The sequence below is a fragment of the Malaclemys terrapin genome, chromosome 1 (genome assembly GCF_027887155.1).
Source record: "Malaclemys terrapin pileata isolate rMalTer1 chromosome 1, rMalTer1.hap1, whole genome shotgun sequence".
Classification (NCBI taxonomy): Eukaryota; Metazoa; Chordata; order Testudines; family Emydidae; genus Malaclemys; species Malaclemys terrapin.
In genome coordinates this window covers 265,623,103-265,638,853 of record NC_071505.1, presented here as the reverse complement: position 1 = coordinate 265,638,853, position 15,751 = coordinate 265,623,103, and the positions used below count along the sequence as shown (strand labels likewise).

The following is a 15,751-nucleotide window of genomic DNA, read 5'->3' as shown; positions in this document are numbered from 1 at the left end:
ATATTCAACTCCATGGGTCCTACTCATCAGATTTTTTTCCAGCTGCAGTCCTCACTTGCCCTTAGGATTGTTAGAATGAGGGACAAGGTATCAGGAAGAGCAGAGTTCAGCTGGCTAACAGCCAGACTGTTGCTAAGTCTTCCGAACCTTGTATGGAGCAGTTGCTGAAAGGCAGGACGTAGAAGCCTGCAATGGATCCAAGATGACCTGTTATTGCTGCAACACCTCTGCATTCCCATCAACATTAGCACTGCACCAGCAGAGAGTACACCAGCATACGTAGTGGCTTTATAAAGGTTTGATCCAAGGCAGTGTACTCTCCAAGATGGTAATGCCATTGTAAAATGCCTGTGAACACTATTATTTGTGAACACGAGTCCTTCAGACATCGCAGGCCCCAGGCATTTCCATCTCCAGCACTAGCAATGCTATTTTGCCTGGAGCAGGGGTCTCAAACTCAAATGACCACGAGGGCCACATGAGGACTAGTTCATTGGCCTGAGGGCCGCATTACTGACACCTCCCTGCCACCGTCCTCGGCCCTACCCCCACTCCACCCCTTCCATGAGGCCCCGCCCCTGCCCTGCCTCTTCCCACCCCTTCCCTGCCGCCACTCCAACCCTTTCCCTGAAATCCCCACCCCAACTCTGCCCCTCCACGCCCCCAGGGGGTGCAGAAGGGGTGTGGGATGTGGCAGGGGCTCAGGGTGCAGGAAGGGTGTGGGGTACGGCGGGGGGGAGGGGTGCAGGAGGGATGCAGCAGGGGGTTGGGATGCAGGATGGGTTCGGGGGGCGGGCTCCGGGAAGCAGCTGGAATCTGGGGAAGGGAGGGTGCACGGTTGTTTCTGTTGCTTCAGGCACCGCCCCCAGCAGCTCCCATTGGCTGGGAACAGGGAACCACGGCCAATGGGAGCTGCTGAGGGTGGTGCCTGAAGCAAAAGCAACACACAGACCCTGCACCCTCCCTTCTCACGTTCTGGCCACTTTCTGGAGTGGCGCAGGGGCAGGGCAGGCAGGCAGGCAGCCTACTCTGCCCCCGGTGCGCGTCCAGCCAGAGCTGCTCTAGGTAAACGCTGGAGGAGGGTGGGGGGGCCGCTAGGCGCTCGCGGGCCGCAGAAAATAAACCCGCGGGCCGCATGCGGCCCCCAGGCCGTGTGTTTGAGACCCCTGGCCTAGAGTATGCAGATCCACAGGTGACTAGCATCCAGCATCCAGGTCATTCTCAGGCCAATTCAAAGAAGAATCCACATAGGAAAAAATGGTTTTGTAAAGCTGTCTCTCTATGGGGAAAGCATAATGGAAGCAAAGCTACTTGTGTAAAAGCCAGGCTGGCTTCTCTTGCTGCAGGAAAAGCTAGATTTAGGCTGTGCCTACACTGCCACTTTCAGCGCTAAAACTTTAGTCGTTCAAGGGTGTGAAAAAACACCCCATGAAGTGACAAAAGTTTTAGCACTGAAAAGCACCAGTATAGACAGCGCTTTAACAAAGCTACCACCACTTGTTGGGGGTGGGTTGTTGTTTTTTTTTTTTTTTTAAATCGCCGGGAGAGCTCTCCCCCAGCGATAAAGTATCTCTACACTGCCCACGTCACAGCACCGCCACGGCCATGCTGTAACGTGGGCAGTGTAGATATACCCTTAGTGAAAATGCAGAACTTGGAGATGAAGGACTACCTCTGCTCCCAGGTCCTTGGATATGTTCTTTCAATTTCTCCCCTCATCATGTCCTCTCTACTTCCCTCTCTCCCATTAATCTCTCTGTCACTCATTCCTTCCAGCAAAAAACATCAGAAGGTTTTAATCCTAGGTAGCTGACATGATGCTGAACACTGTGTGTCTTGGTCTATGCAGATCAGTAAGTGTTTGTCTACGAGGGAAAAGCCCAGAATAGCTAGTACAGTATAGCTATCAGTGAGTATTTAGTACCATCTCCTTGTGTGGACACACTTATTCTGTGCAAAGAATGCTTTTGTGCAGTTTAGCTTAATCCATTTTGGAAGAGGATTAACCTACACCACAAAAAGGCACTCTCGCACTTTAAATTCACACCCTAGATATTTTGCACTAAAATCCCCATGAAATCCCCAAGTAGACAAGCCCTAAATCATGGTCAGCATTATGTCAAGAAATTCATTTGTTCACAATCATCTTGAAAGCGCAACAATATTTCATAATGTACACAAAGCCTTGTGAGGTCCAGGTAAATGCCAACTGTCAAGATTATAACTTTATCCCATAACAAGAACAAATGAAGGGATTTTTGCTCAAATTTATCCCAAAAATTCAACTTGAAGATGAAGACCAACAATGAGAAATTTAACCCCAAAAGGTGAACATTTCAACAAGTATTCAGCATGTGAAAACAGTTTTGTATTATGAGCCCGTTATGTAGCCTATACACAGACACACACAAAGGTAGAAAAATAGAAGACCAACATCACAATCAATATGTCAAAGGAGAGATGAAATCAAAATATTTTCCATTTCGCTGTAAGAAACACAGCAAAGATGGTTGAAAAACCTATGGGAAATAGTGTAAGAATTCCTACTAAAAGCAGGGAAGAAACACTGCTTATAAGTCTGGAAGAAAAGAAAAGAAACAGCTTTTTTATAGAACCAGTCTCATAATATATGGTAGTCTACAACTGACTCAGTCCTGGGGAGAAATACAAAATAGACATGGTGTATCAAATGCCATTGCCCCTGCAAAACCTGTGCTGCCCACAAATACTTAACATATTAACTTTGGCAACACTTTACCTGGGCCATGCCAATAAAGTTAATACAACTGGTGGGAAAATGAAGGAAGAAAAATACACATCAAGGTACATATGCATGCATGCATGCACACACACACACACACTCACAACCACCAACCTACACCTGGTGTATTAAACTCGTATTCCCCTGTCTTAACTATCTCAAATGTAATTTAAAATGTAAGATGTTTTGAGGAATCACACTTCGTATGCCGTCCATGGCATACTGCTTAATATTTGACAATTCATTCTATTCTTCCAACAGCTCTTCTTCTTCAGAAGCATTTTTGCCATTGAAAATATCAGGACCATGACATTTTTCAGTTGGATCTTCTATTGAAGTTGGAATATTGAATTTATAATTGCATCTTATATCACACCTTTGAAAAGAGTGGTACTTTTATTTAAACAATGTGAGAGCCTATACAGGAGAGACAGCAGTTAAACAGTTTCTCACCTTGACCACTCCATCAAAGCCAGGGATTGTGTTGACCTTTGCATTCTTGGCTAATAATTTGCTTTCAATCTTGTCTCCCATAGCTTGAATAGCATGTGTGTCAGGTCCAATAAAGGTGACACCTTCTGATGCCTGTGGAGACAATGAAGATTTAAATTAAAAAAAAAAAAAATCCTTAGGCAGAAGTTCATTATGGGTTTACACCAGAAAAATCAAAATTATTTAATCAAACTTTATTTGGAAAATAATATATTTATGGAGAAACATAACTAAAAGGGAAGAAGCATTTGAGCTGGTACATTAAAAATGTATATGGACTTGTTAAACATGCATACACACAGATTCAAAGCCCCTATAATCCATGTCTGTATAAATCAAAGCCAGGCCAAAGAAAACAGCAGAAAGTCAAAGTATTCCAGTTTGAAAATTAGAAATATCCCTTGAGTGAGAGGAGTCCAGTTAACCAATGATTGAAATAGCCACAAGTTACTTATAAAGATTGCTTACTAAAGTATAATACAGTTCAGGATTTCATTATGCATTCTTTAAACCAAAGCCTTATCCAACATCAAAATGAAAGTATAAAGTCTGTTATTCAACATTTTAAAATACTTTGAAGACTGAACTTAAAAAATATTGAAAATACTGCAATATGGAAAATATAATAATATTTGCATGCATCCTTCAGACAAGCAAAATCTTACAAATGTGGTATTACACATTCAGCTGGAAATAGGGTGGCATAAAAATTACTTTAATACCAGTAGCATGAATTATGGTTTTTCCTCGTTTAACCCCTATGATGCTAGCCCAACAAAAGTGGGTTTTCTTAAGTGAAAAATGTACTTTTCATAACAGTTTCTTAGAATCTTCTATTAAGGGATAATATTATGCAGGTCCACCAGCAATTCCACTGCAATCACCTTTGGTGAAAGTTACTATTTTCCTTTTGTGTGTGTGCACACACACGTAGTGTAAGGAACTTGTGTGTCCTTTGTACTCGAAAATTAGAACCAGAACTATTACATTATTAAGATATTCAAAATTTTATATGGGGATCAAAGTAGGATTAAGGTTAACCATCAAAAGAGTAGTCATGCCAGACTGTATGGCTTTTCCCAGTGGCTTGATTTAAGAGAGAAGAACTTCTCTCTGACTGATCAATCAGTTAAGAAGCAAAAGTTACCCACCACAACAGAAAGTGTTGAGGAAGGACAGCTTACTGAATACCAATATTTTCTCAACTGACATTTAACACTGATACTATTTTGAAGTTCAGAATTTGTGCTTTAAAGTTTGTGGAATGACCCAGGTCAGCCACCATCAACACTGCCATAGTAATGAATAATCATGATAAGGAATAATCAAATGCTTATTAATATTTTTAAAGCAAATGTTTGTACTTATACCAGTTTGTAAAGGCTGTTGGACATCAGTATACTTGGATACTCTGTGAGGTGTGTTGAATCAAATGTGTCCTATAATAAATGTTTAAGGTACAAACATATACACATGTGCATATTATTATAATCCTGACCAAAGCCCATCTCACTGACCACCAACTAAGTATAAAGACCTCCTCATGTCACCCACAGGTTATCAAAGTACAACTCTACACCCCATGCCTCAGTCATGGTGCCAGGCCTAACATCCCCAGGTCCACTACAAGGGACTAAAAACAATTGGAAAATAAAATCTGTCCATCAGTCGTACAAGGGAACGTGCAGACTAAGGAACAGACGGGGCGTGAATATGTGAATGGGAAAGTAAGGTGGCCACATAACAACAGTGTTTAGCCCACTGGGCCATCTTCAGTCCAAGCATCATGCTTTTCCGGGACGATGGGTAAATATCCTCCCCATAAAAAGACAAAAAATGGGGGAATTTAGTAGGAAGAGAGCCTGAGACATAAGCCCTTGTATCAGAGGCCTGGTATGAGGCAGGATCTGCTCATAGAATCTGGCAAGAACAGGGCTGATATTACAGAAATACACACTCCTAGTCACAGAGCAAACACATCCCGATATCAAGTGGTACCAGAACATCCTAATATCAAGGATGGTACAAAAACATTCCCCAAGGACAACAGGAACACACTGACCCCTTCTAAAAAATGTCAGGATGGTGGTACGTATAAAGATGTTTTGATTGAACCAACATGTACAAGGTGATGAATAATAACTAGCCCCATCAGGGGGCAGTAACTAACTATGTTAGAGGGGCAATACTAACTTCTTTGTATCGAGGTATAAGGATGTATTTCAGAGGAAGTATTTTTGTCTGGCCTAGGAAGGAACGGAAAGTCCCGCCACTCACTGAGCTGGTACATTGTTATGGGCATACATGTATTAGTGGTCTGGTAGAGGCTGAGGGATAATAGTACTGTGCTTTGTCAACAATAAACCTGGCCTGGTGCCTTCGTCCGTTAATGGATTTTGTGGTCATTGAGTGAGTCGCTCGAGGTCCACCATGCCAGCTGTCTGCGTAGGGCTGGGGCATCACACAGAGAGCACACACACATACAGCCAAACATCTATCAACATCTAACTACAAAGTTAAAATTAATTTTATGTGTGGGATGTGTGCACGCATGTTGGGTTGTCACCTATTTATCTTATCCTTTTAAGACCATGTAATCATTTATGATTATTATGGCTGATTTCACAGTAGCTATGTCTTCACATTTTATTGATGTGTCAATAAAGAACTTATTGATATAAACACCAAAATGTGAAAAATGCAATGTCATGATGTTGCAAAAATAACAATCAATGCACATTATTTGTTACAAAATGGTCTCTTTGGGATTGCTTAGAATGCAGAGATGGTAAGATGTTCTCACGAACAAGAAATAAGGAGTTGATCTTAGGGATGAGCACCTTAGGTATTTAGGGAGGAGGGTGGTATTCTGAACACTGATCACTTTGTTCAGAAAAAAATTCAGATATAGTCTGAATTGAGGGCCACTAAAAAAGGCTATTTTGAGGGAGTCAAGTAATGGATAATACTAAGGGGCTTGTTGGAGTGGTTAATAGAAAGGTTTAATGAGAACCTGCAGCACTAAATTGAGATTTGGTTTCAGAAGAAGTCAGCTTAGGGCTTAAGTCTTTAAATGGATTTAAGGAAATAGACAATATGAACGTAAACAGAAAAAAAACAACCCTGTTTTCTGTTGTTTTTTTCTTAAACAGAAAACTATGAGCCTAAGTTTGAAGGTATTTAAATTGAACCCTGTTTTGAAGTGTCTGACAGAAACAGTGAAATAGGTGGATAAGAATGTGGAAGAATGATTCCTTCAGGTAGATCTAGCAGAGAGAATCAAAAACCTGCGTTATTTCTTGAACTAGCAGAGAGGGAGAATTATCATCCAGAAACGAGTGAGGGAGAGTTTTTCACAAACTGCCGAGGGGAAAGTTCACGACATTCGCAGAGGTGATTAAGTTACATGGAATTCATTTGTTAACTGGATCTTTTGAAGATGCATCATCCTAGTGAAATGACCAACTTTTTATTAAAAAAGAGAATCTGATGCATCTATAGTATAGATACAATAGCAGGTTTCTTTCATATTCTTGAATCTTAAGTAGTTATGAACATACAACAGGAACAAGTTTCTTCTCAGGAAGGTGTTACCACTCAGTCCATGAGTCAATAATATTTGTGAAGACTGGTATTAAAAAAAAAATCTTACATTTCCTTCGTATTTTTCTATTTAAAAGGAGTCTGATCTTTATATATATATATATATATATATATATATATATTAGATTTTTTGTAATTAATCACACATCCCCATCATTGAGTCTGCCAGAATCAAACTCCTCAGAGGACCGGAAGAGAGAGAAGAAGGAAACTTTATCTTCTTCAGACAGTGATGCACAGTTTCTCACTGACAGAAGTGCCAGTCATTGCATATACTTTTGGCAGCTAAGACTCTGATATATGTTAGGAAGGTGCAGGGGTGAAAGTAAGCCAGTACGGGCTGGAAAGGCGTACCAGTAAAAAGGGGCGGCAGGTACTGGGCTTACTAGCCAACGTTAAAGCACTGCCACAGCAGTGCTTTAACAACTCCGCTTAAAGCACTTTAACGTCGTTGCCCCTTTTACACCCCCCATCGGCAGCCCTGCCGGGTCCCCACCGGCAAGGACGATGATGGGGGGAGGGGGAAGAGGCAGCAACGTTAAAGCGGCCAGAGCCCGGGCCCTTTAAGTCACCGCTGGAGCCCCTGGCGACGCAGGCCAGGCTGCGCGGATGAGCTGGCTGGGGGATGCTGACGCCCCTTGCACCTGAGGCCTCACCCCTTTCGGGGGCCGGCACCAGTAAATGTTGAATGTTACTTTCATCCCTAGGAAGGTGAGGGGGGGGGATGAGGAAGGAAGGGAAAAAAGCTAAGGAGAGAAGGTGCAGAAAAAGTGATGAGGAAGAAAGGAACTTCACCTAGAAGCATAGAGGAAAGCGTTACGGACTCGGTTCTACAAGGAGCTGAGCATTGTGACCCCAATTCAGCAAAGTATTTAAGCATGTAAGTAGTCACACTGACTTGGGACAAACCACAGACAAAGTTAAGCTCATGCGTAAATGTTTACTGGATCTGAGCCAGAGTTCAGCAGCTCACAGGATGAAGGTCTGAATACTTCTCCATAAGAGGAGAAATGAAGAAGTCATGAACCGGATCCTATGGCCAAGCCACTTCTCATTGTGTTGCACAGAGTCCACAATTACAACAAATAAAACTTCTGTGCTGTCTTTTTGTTCTCTAATGCAAGCAGGGATACCAAGGAAGAATAGATTCTAGATGAGTCCACTTTAGAACTTCCAGAATAAATCTACATTATTCTACACTTGCAGAAGATATGACAGACTCACAACATTCCTACATGTTGAGTCCAAGAAAGTTAAAGTACCTGCATGGTTTTTAAAAAACAACAACATGGGTTTAAAAAAATTCTTAAATTACCTTCAAATTTAGTTTAAAACTTGTGCTTTCTAAAAATAAGAGGGAAACAATCTCCCTTTCGACACATGCACCAACTCACTGTCCTATGCATCTGACAACTCAAAATCTTTGTCCTCCCATAAAACTATTCTAAAAATGTCAACAGGAGACAGAAAAGCACCTGTTCTTCATCCCCCTATGAAGCTAGTCTAGCTACATTGGATCACTTCCCCATCTAGTTCTTTCCCACCGCCTAAATTATTCCAAAAAGTGATTTAACACTATGAAGTGTGACAAGATCACTCAAAATGCAGGACTCTGCACATTGTGCTCTGCAACATACCTATGAAACTGCAGAAAATTCAACAAATACCCAAACTAAGATGCTAAAAAGCAGACCAAATCCTTTTCAGCTGATAGTTTGTCAAACTCCTGTTACACTAAATATCAAGAACAACTTCCAACTGTTCTCTTTCCCACATATGTATTCAAAAATATATTCAAAACTTGAAGGCTTATTGAACCCCAACCCTTGCCACATTTCCACTTTGCATTTAGACTGTTACATTCGGATCTCACAGTAAACTTAGCATAACATGCATCTGCATTTTGTTTAGAAATAGAATGGTCATGTACCCAATGGTAAAGTTTTGTCAGATGTTTCCCGTATACCCAAAAGCAAACTACAACAAGGGGAATTTTGGTGGTTCTACTTTTCTAAAGAGCAAATTTATAATTAGGGCTGTCAAATGATTAAAAAAAATTATTCATAATTAAACGTGTGATTAAAAAAATTAATCGTGATTCATTGCACTGTTAATAATAGAATACCATTTATTTAAATATTTTTGGATGTTTTCTACATTTTCAAATATATTGGTTTCAATTACAACACAGAATACAAAGTGTACTGTGCTCACTTTATATTGAGTTTTTATTACAAATATCTGCACTGTAAAAAACAAAATAGTATTTTCAATTCGCCTAATATAAGTAACATAGTGCAATCTCTATCATGAAAGTTGAACTTACAAATGTCGAATTATGTACGAAAAAACTGCATTTAAAAATAAAACAATGTAAAAACTTTAGAGCCTACAAGTCCACTCAGTCCTACTTCAGCCAATCGCTCAGACAAACAAGTTTGTTTACCTTTACGGGAGATACTGCTGCCTGCTTCTTATTTACAATTGTAGCCGGCGTCACAAGATATTTACATGCCAGATGCGCTAAAGACTCATATGTCCCTTCATGTTTAAACCACAATTCCAGAGGCTATGCATCCAGGCTGATGGCGGGTTCTGCTCGATAACGATCCAAAGCAGAGCAGACCGATGCATGTTCATTTTCATCAACTGAGTCAGATGCCACCAGCAGAAGATTGATTTTCTTTTTTGGTGGTTCAGGTTCTGCAGTTTCCGCATCTGAGTGTTGCGCTTTTAAGACTTCTGAAAGCATGCTCCACACCTCGTCCCTCTCAGATTTTGGATGGCACTTCAAATTCTTAACCTTGGGTCGAGTGCTGTAGCTATTTCTAGAAATCTCATCTTGGTACCTTCTTTGCATTTTGTCAAATCTGCAGTGAAAGTCTTCTTAAATCAAACAACATGTGCTGGGTCATCATCCGAGACTGCTATAACACGAAATATATGGCAGAATGTGGGAAAAACAGAGCAGGAGACATACAATTCTCTCCCAAGGAGTTCAGTCACAAATTTAATTAATGCACTATTTTTTTTTTTTAAACGAACATCATCAGCATGGAAGCATGTCCTCCGGAATGGTGGCTGAAGCATGAAGGGGTATACGAATGTTTAACATATCTGGCATGTAAATACCTTGCAATGCCGGCCACAAAAGTGCCATGCGAACGTCTGTTCTCACTTTCGGGTGACATTGTAAATAAGAAGTAGGCAGCAGTATCTCCCGTAAAGGTAAACAAACTTGTTTGTCTTAGCGATTGGCTGAACAAGAAGTAGGACTGAGTGGATTTGTAGGCTCTAAAGTTTTACATTGTTTTGTTTTTGAGTACAGTTATGTAATTAAAAAAATCTACATTTGTAAGTTATACTTTCACGATAGAGATTGCACTACAGTACTTGCATGAGGAGAATTGAAAAATACTATTTCCTTTATTTATCATTTTTACAGTGCAATTATTTGTAATCAAAAATAATATAAAGTGAGCTGCTTAGTCCACAAAAGCTTATGCTCAAATAAATTTGTTACTCTCTAAGGTGCCACAAGTATTCCTGTTCTTTTTACTAGTCTTTGTGACTAACAGAAGTTTTTCAACAAACTTTTTATGTAGCTTTTACCCGTAAGGCATCTAGCACACACTTCCTTGTGACTTTCACCCCTCACTCAATTCAATGAGTCAGAATCAGCAGATACTCCGCTTTCCAGTTCCAGATGAACTTCAAGCAATTAGATTCTAACCAAACGGGATATACACATCCTCTGTAGCAGAGTTGTTTGCCAAGATATTAAAGTTATCACAATGGATGATCTGTCTGATTGGTTAAAAAGCTAAGTATGGGAAATACCATCTGTATACTAGAGAGACTGGTTCTCTGCTTGACAGAAAATAGGATTAATACACTCTTTCAAACACATCTAGAATCCCATATTAAGAGAGACAAGTTACAGAAATGCATCATCATAGGTCTGGTTTTCAATAAATTTGTGGATATTAAATCCCTTTAATATGGTTGTCTAAATGCCTCTGATCATGTGTGTGCAAACAGATTTACATACGTGCACACATATTTCTGGTCAGATGCTCAAAAAGTAAACTCACATTTTACATGTGAGCAGAGGCACAACTACAAATGTTGAAAATCAATCCCTACATTGTATAAGTCATTAGTGTCTTTTGGGTCAAGGAATCCAAGAAGAAATTAATATGGCCCTGTGCATTATCCTATATTTGAAATTTATATATTTTATATTACACACACACACACACACACACACACACACACACACACACACCATTCACAACAGAAATATCAAAATAGTGTAATTTGGTCAAGTTATCCTTTGACAATTTTTTTTAGTTTTGAACCTTGCATTATGCATGTTACTGTTTACATATTCTATCACGTAGATGTAAGTGCTGTATGTAAGAATAAATCTTAAAAATAAAAAGGGTTTTAAAAAAAAGGAAAAAAGTTGTTGAAAAAAGAAGGAACTCTACTTTAAATCAAATGAAACTAGGTTTAAGAAATTTGCTTCAGACTGTTCTTAAAATTGAGTTTATAGAAACCTTAAAAGCACTTTCACAACTATGAACATAAGGAAAAAAAATGTGACCATGATAGGATACCCATTTAAAATCCTGCAACCCCTGAAATAGGTTGGATAGTATTTACTCTACTTGGAATTCATCCAAGTGGGAGGCTTAAATTTATGTTTTTGCTTTATTAAAACAGACTAACAAGGTTTATTTGTATACTCCTCTGTAGTACACCACCACCACACTGAGAACTGCTATGAATTATGCCCACTCTTCATTCCAAGTAACAGTCTAACTTATACATAGCAATGGGAATATATACATGATCAGACAGCCAACTAGCCAGAAATAAATTTTATTGCAAATTAATCATTTTATTGAAGACAGTGAATTTTTGTCCTATAATACCAATAAAATAACATATGTAATCAGTCTAGCCTTCTGGATATTTAATACATTTCAGTCCATATTACAAGCACAAGCCTCCTATGGACAGGATACAAAAATAGGACTACCTCAAGTTGCACCAAACATTTGACACTCTTGCCCTCTCTGTAACAGGCTGCGAAGAGAGTATGGGCACAGTGTTTACACTATATTTAAGTACACTTCCACAAGAACTAACATTAAAAAAAAAGGGGGGGGGCACTGAAACTGTTCCAGAATTCTGTTTAGATAGAATCATGCTTAAATAAAGTTTAAACATGATTTCCAAGCACTGTTTCTAGCCCAGTATGGACTGGACCCAAGACTGCATTATAGGAGTCTAGTTCCACTCCCCCTGCAACTGGTTCTCTCAGAAGAAAGGTATGTAACCTCTTGGGTAGGGGTCAAGGAGCAGCCATAATACATCTAGTCAGCATCACCTAAGGCACAAATAACTAAATGAAAAAGTAATATTAGAAACTAATATTTATTTTAAAGTTTCCTAAAATATGAAATTCTATACAGGTAACATGGTAATTAGAATGGCACAATAATCTTATAAGGGCATATATATTCCAAAATCATACTATCATACAGTAATACTAGTACTATCATATGAACTAATTTTCACATTTATTACATACAGGAATTTCATAGTATATACAATAAACTGTATTTGCTTTATTTAGAAGAAATTACCAATTTGTAGAAATGCAATAATAAGAACACTAAAATATCATTAACAGGAGAGTGCAACAGTAAAAAAACAATTGAAAAAACGTTCTCTGCACTCTCAAAAAGCTAACCATCTTCATCTTCGTGAAAAAGTATTCAAATTCAAGTTTTTGCTTTGGATTTTATTTAATAAAACACTAAATCAAAGCTTAAGAATAATCTAGGTAATCCTCTTTTTATTATTATAACTGTACATTTCTCAAGAACCCAAATGCAGCACCGGTCCATATAAGAAGTCAGAAAGCACATTCTAACAAAGAAAATCTACTATAAAATGTAAGTGTACAGTAACTTACATGACATACAAATATTAATGATCAATTGTGCTTCTATCTATAGGATACTTTAAAAAAAAGTGAGGATCCCAAAAAGGATACAAAGTTAACTTTAATATTATGCACCACAACAGAACTAAGTATTTAACTTTTCAGAAATAATGAACACCCAGAAAATTTAGGTAGAACTAGATGAAAACATGTAAGAATTTCCCCTAGATGTTTTCCATATTGTTTTCTTCAGTTCATGGCACTGAAACCTGCCTTGGTTTTTTACATGATAAAAGAAATCTGTGGAACTAATCCTAGAAACCTCTTTCTGTTTTCTTGCATAACACCTCCAGGCGACAGTAAAGACAAAATGCTTCATTTGCATCCTTAAACATTAGAAACTGCGAATGAGCCTTTTCAGCTGCAAATGTTATTGCATCTACATTTCCAGAAGAGAAAAAAGGTTAAACAGCCTACTCAGGTTTATGTTAACTCATCTCTTTTTAGCACCATGATCAGCACAAAGAGCAGAGAATGTAGAGGCTTAACGGCCCAACCCCTTTCTTCATTGCGTTCAATTAGATTCTGGAAATGGATATAGCTCCTGATTACATGAAGATAAAGAGAAGAAATCAGGTATGCACAAAGGAAATGGCAAACACTAACAAGTGTAATCTCAATCTTCCAGCCTTGTAGGGACCATTTTCATTTTTAGTGTAAGACAAAAAAAAGTTCTAACAGTTCTCTTCACTGCAAGACCATCTGTGGTAGAGGATTTTGCCAGAGGCAAAAGGAGCATCTATCTCACCATTAGTACAAGTTGTTGGGTTTTTGTTTTTTCTTAAACTTTCATAAGATGCAAGTGTTGTACAAAACGTTCTGAAAGTGTCAGCAAGACAGAAAAAGCCTTCACTCACCTGATATACTACGTATGGAACACCATTCCCACCAATTAGACAGTGAATATGAATCCCTTTTAGTTACACCAATTATTAAGCAACTTACCTTTTCTCCAGGATATAAACAGCCACATAAGATTTGTTCTTCTTAAGGCATTAGTTAATTTCCCCTGTCCACCAAAAAAAGGTTTTTTTAGGATTCATCTAATATACCAATCATTTCTCTTTTCCAAAAGAAGCACTACTTCAAAGATTGTACTATCTGCAGTAGAGAAAGTTACCAGTACTTTATTTTCCAAGCTGTTTGACTTTCAGTCTGGAAGCAATAACTGCACTTGGCACAGAACACTCAAGTAGATGTTTAATACAAAATATACATTACACTAAATGAAAAACAGGCACTGATGGTGGAGAGGAGGGGGTGTTCCTTTGGCTAAACTAGTATCTCATGTTACTAAGGAACTGGGCTCACTTCTTACGAGTATTTTACATTTCATATATTACCAAGCTAAAAGTTAATATACGTATGTGCATATGACATACCTAAATACCCTACAACCGTACCTTTGTCCATTCAATGCCACAGGTGTACATGAAACCTTTCAAATAAATACAAGAATGAAACTTTCTTCTCTGAAATGTTTGCAACAGTTCTCAATTCTACAAAAGATTATGCTTGTGCTTAACTTACATGGCTCTAACAAAATAATATAAACAATTGGAGCTCAACAAATAATGATAATCAATAATACAAATAATTATAAAATCTTAATTGTGTGTATTATTCTGGTGGCTAGCAGCCCCAGTCATGAACCAGGACCACACGGTGCTGTACAAACAGAAATAAAAGACAGTCTCTGCCCCAAAAATCTTACAATCTCAGCCTTGTAGTCACAGGATTTTTTTTAATTGCAATAATCCCATAAAACTGAATCAGAACTTGGAGGGAATGCCTCTAAGTCAAATAATAAATCAATAATGTTTAATATTTTACCAATACTTTTTCCCCCAGAGATCTCACAGGGGTTACAAAGCTGAATAAGCATCAATATACCCATATTGCAAATTGAGAACCTGAGTCAGAGAGAGTACGAATGACTTCCCCAATGTAAGTCTGTTGCAGAACTGGGTGCTGGAAGTAGTGACATTGATGATTCAGTAAGTGGCATTGTCTCAACAAATCAGTAATGAGCTAGTGTCACAACAGGGTGCTTGGATCATCATGATACTGGGAGGTCCTAGTTTTCAAATGGCATAAAACTGAGGTAGTCATTAAATATCCAGGTTTCAGAGTAGCAGCCATGTTAGTCTGTATCCGCAAAAAGAACAGGAGTATGTGTGGCACCTTAGAGACTAACAAATTTGTTAGTCTCTAAGGTGCCATTAAATATCCAGTGGCACTATTCATAAGAATAAGGCTGTACACCCATTGTCCTGACTAAACTCCAACTTGGGTAATTACATTCTGCCTACCTAAAGTCCCCTGTTTTTTCAATTGGACATACTATTCTTCTTCATTTCCTGCCCTTAAATGAAGAGTACATTGTTGCTATGCTCTGTCAAACTCAAGCTGCATATGATCATCGATCTAGAGGCACTCCATTGGTAGGAGGAGAAGTCATCCTAAAATATATCAGTTTAAGGTTGTGAAGTGTTTTAAGATCTTCCAACATATATACAAATGCAAGTAACTATAACACGTGTAATACAGACATCTAAATAAACCTCATATATTACAGTATATACAACACTACATACAGTATATATTACACTGTCATACAATACAGCAGTATTGGTAGATCATCCTTTCACAAATAGAGGGAATTGGAGATAATATAGCTTAGATCCTAGAAAACTAACAGTGTAGTCAAATAAACCAACTTAATGAAAGAGGTTTTTTTAAATTTGTTTACTACAAAAAAAGCAACCTTTAAACTTGTGCCCACAGAACTAGGACAACACTTATTATCTGGTAACAGAAGATAAAATCTCTCTTACAGCTAGTACCAAACAAGCTCACTGAGAAGTAGCAAACAT

At 38.6% G+C, this 15,751-nt stretch overlaps 1 protein-coding gene across 1 annotated transcript in view; it reads right to left on the bottom strand.

Moving 5' to 3' along the window:
• Window positions 1-15,751, bottom strand: part of PCCA (propionyl-CoA carboxylase subunit alpha) — a 393,662-nt gene that overhangs the window by 264,344 nt on the left and 113,567 nt on the right. The window contains exon 7 of the mRNA XM_054012780.1: window positions 3,215-3,346. Coding sequence (XP_053868755.1) covers window positions 3,215-3,346 — 132 coding nt within the window. The remainder of the gene's footprint in view (window positions 1-3,214; window positions 3,347-15,751) is intronic.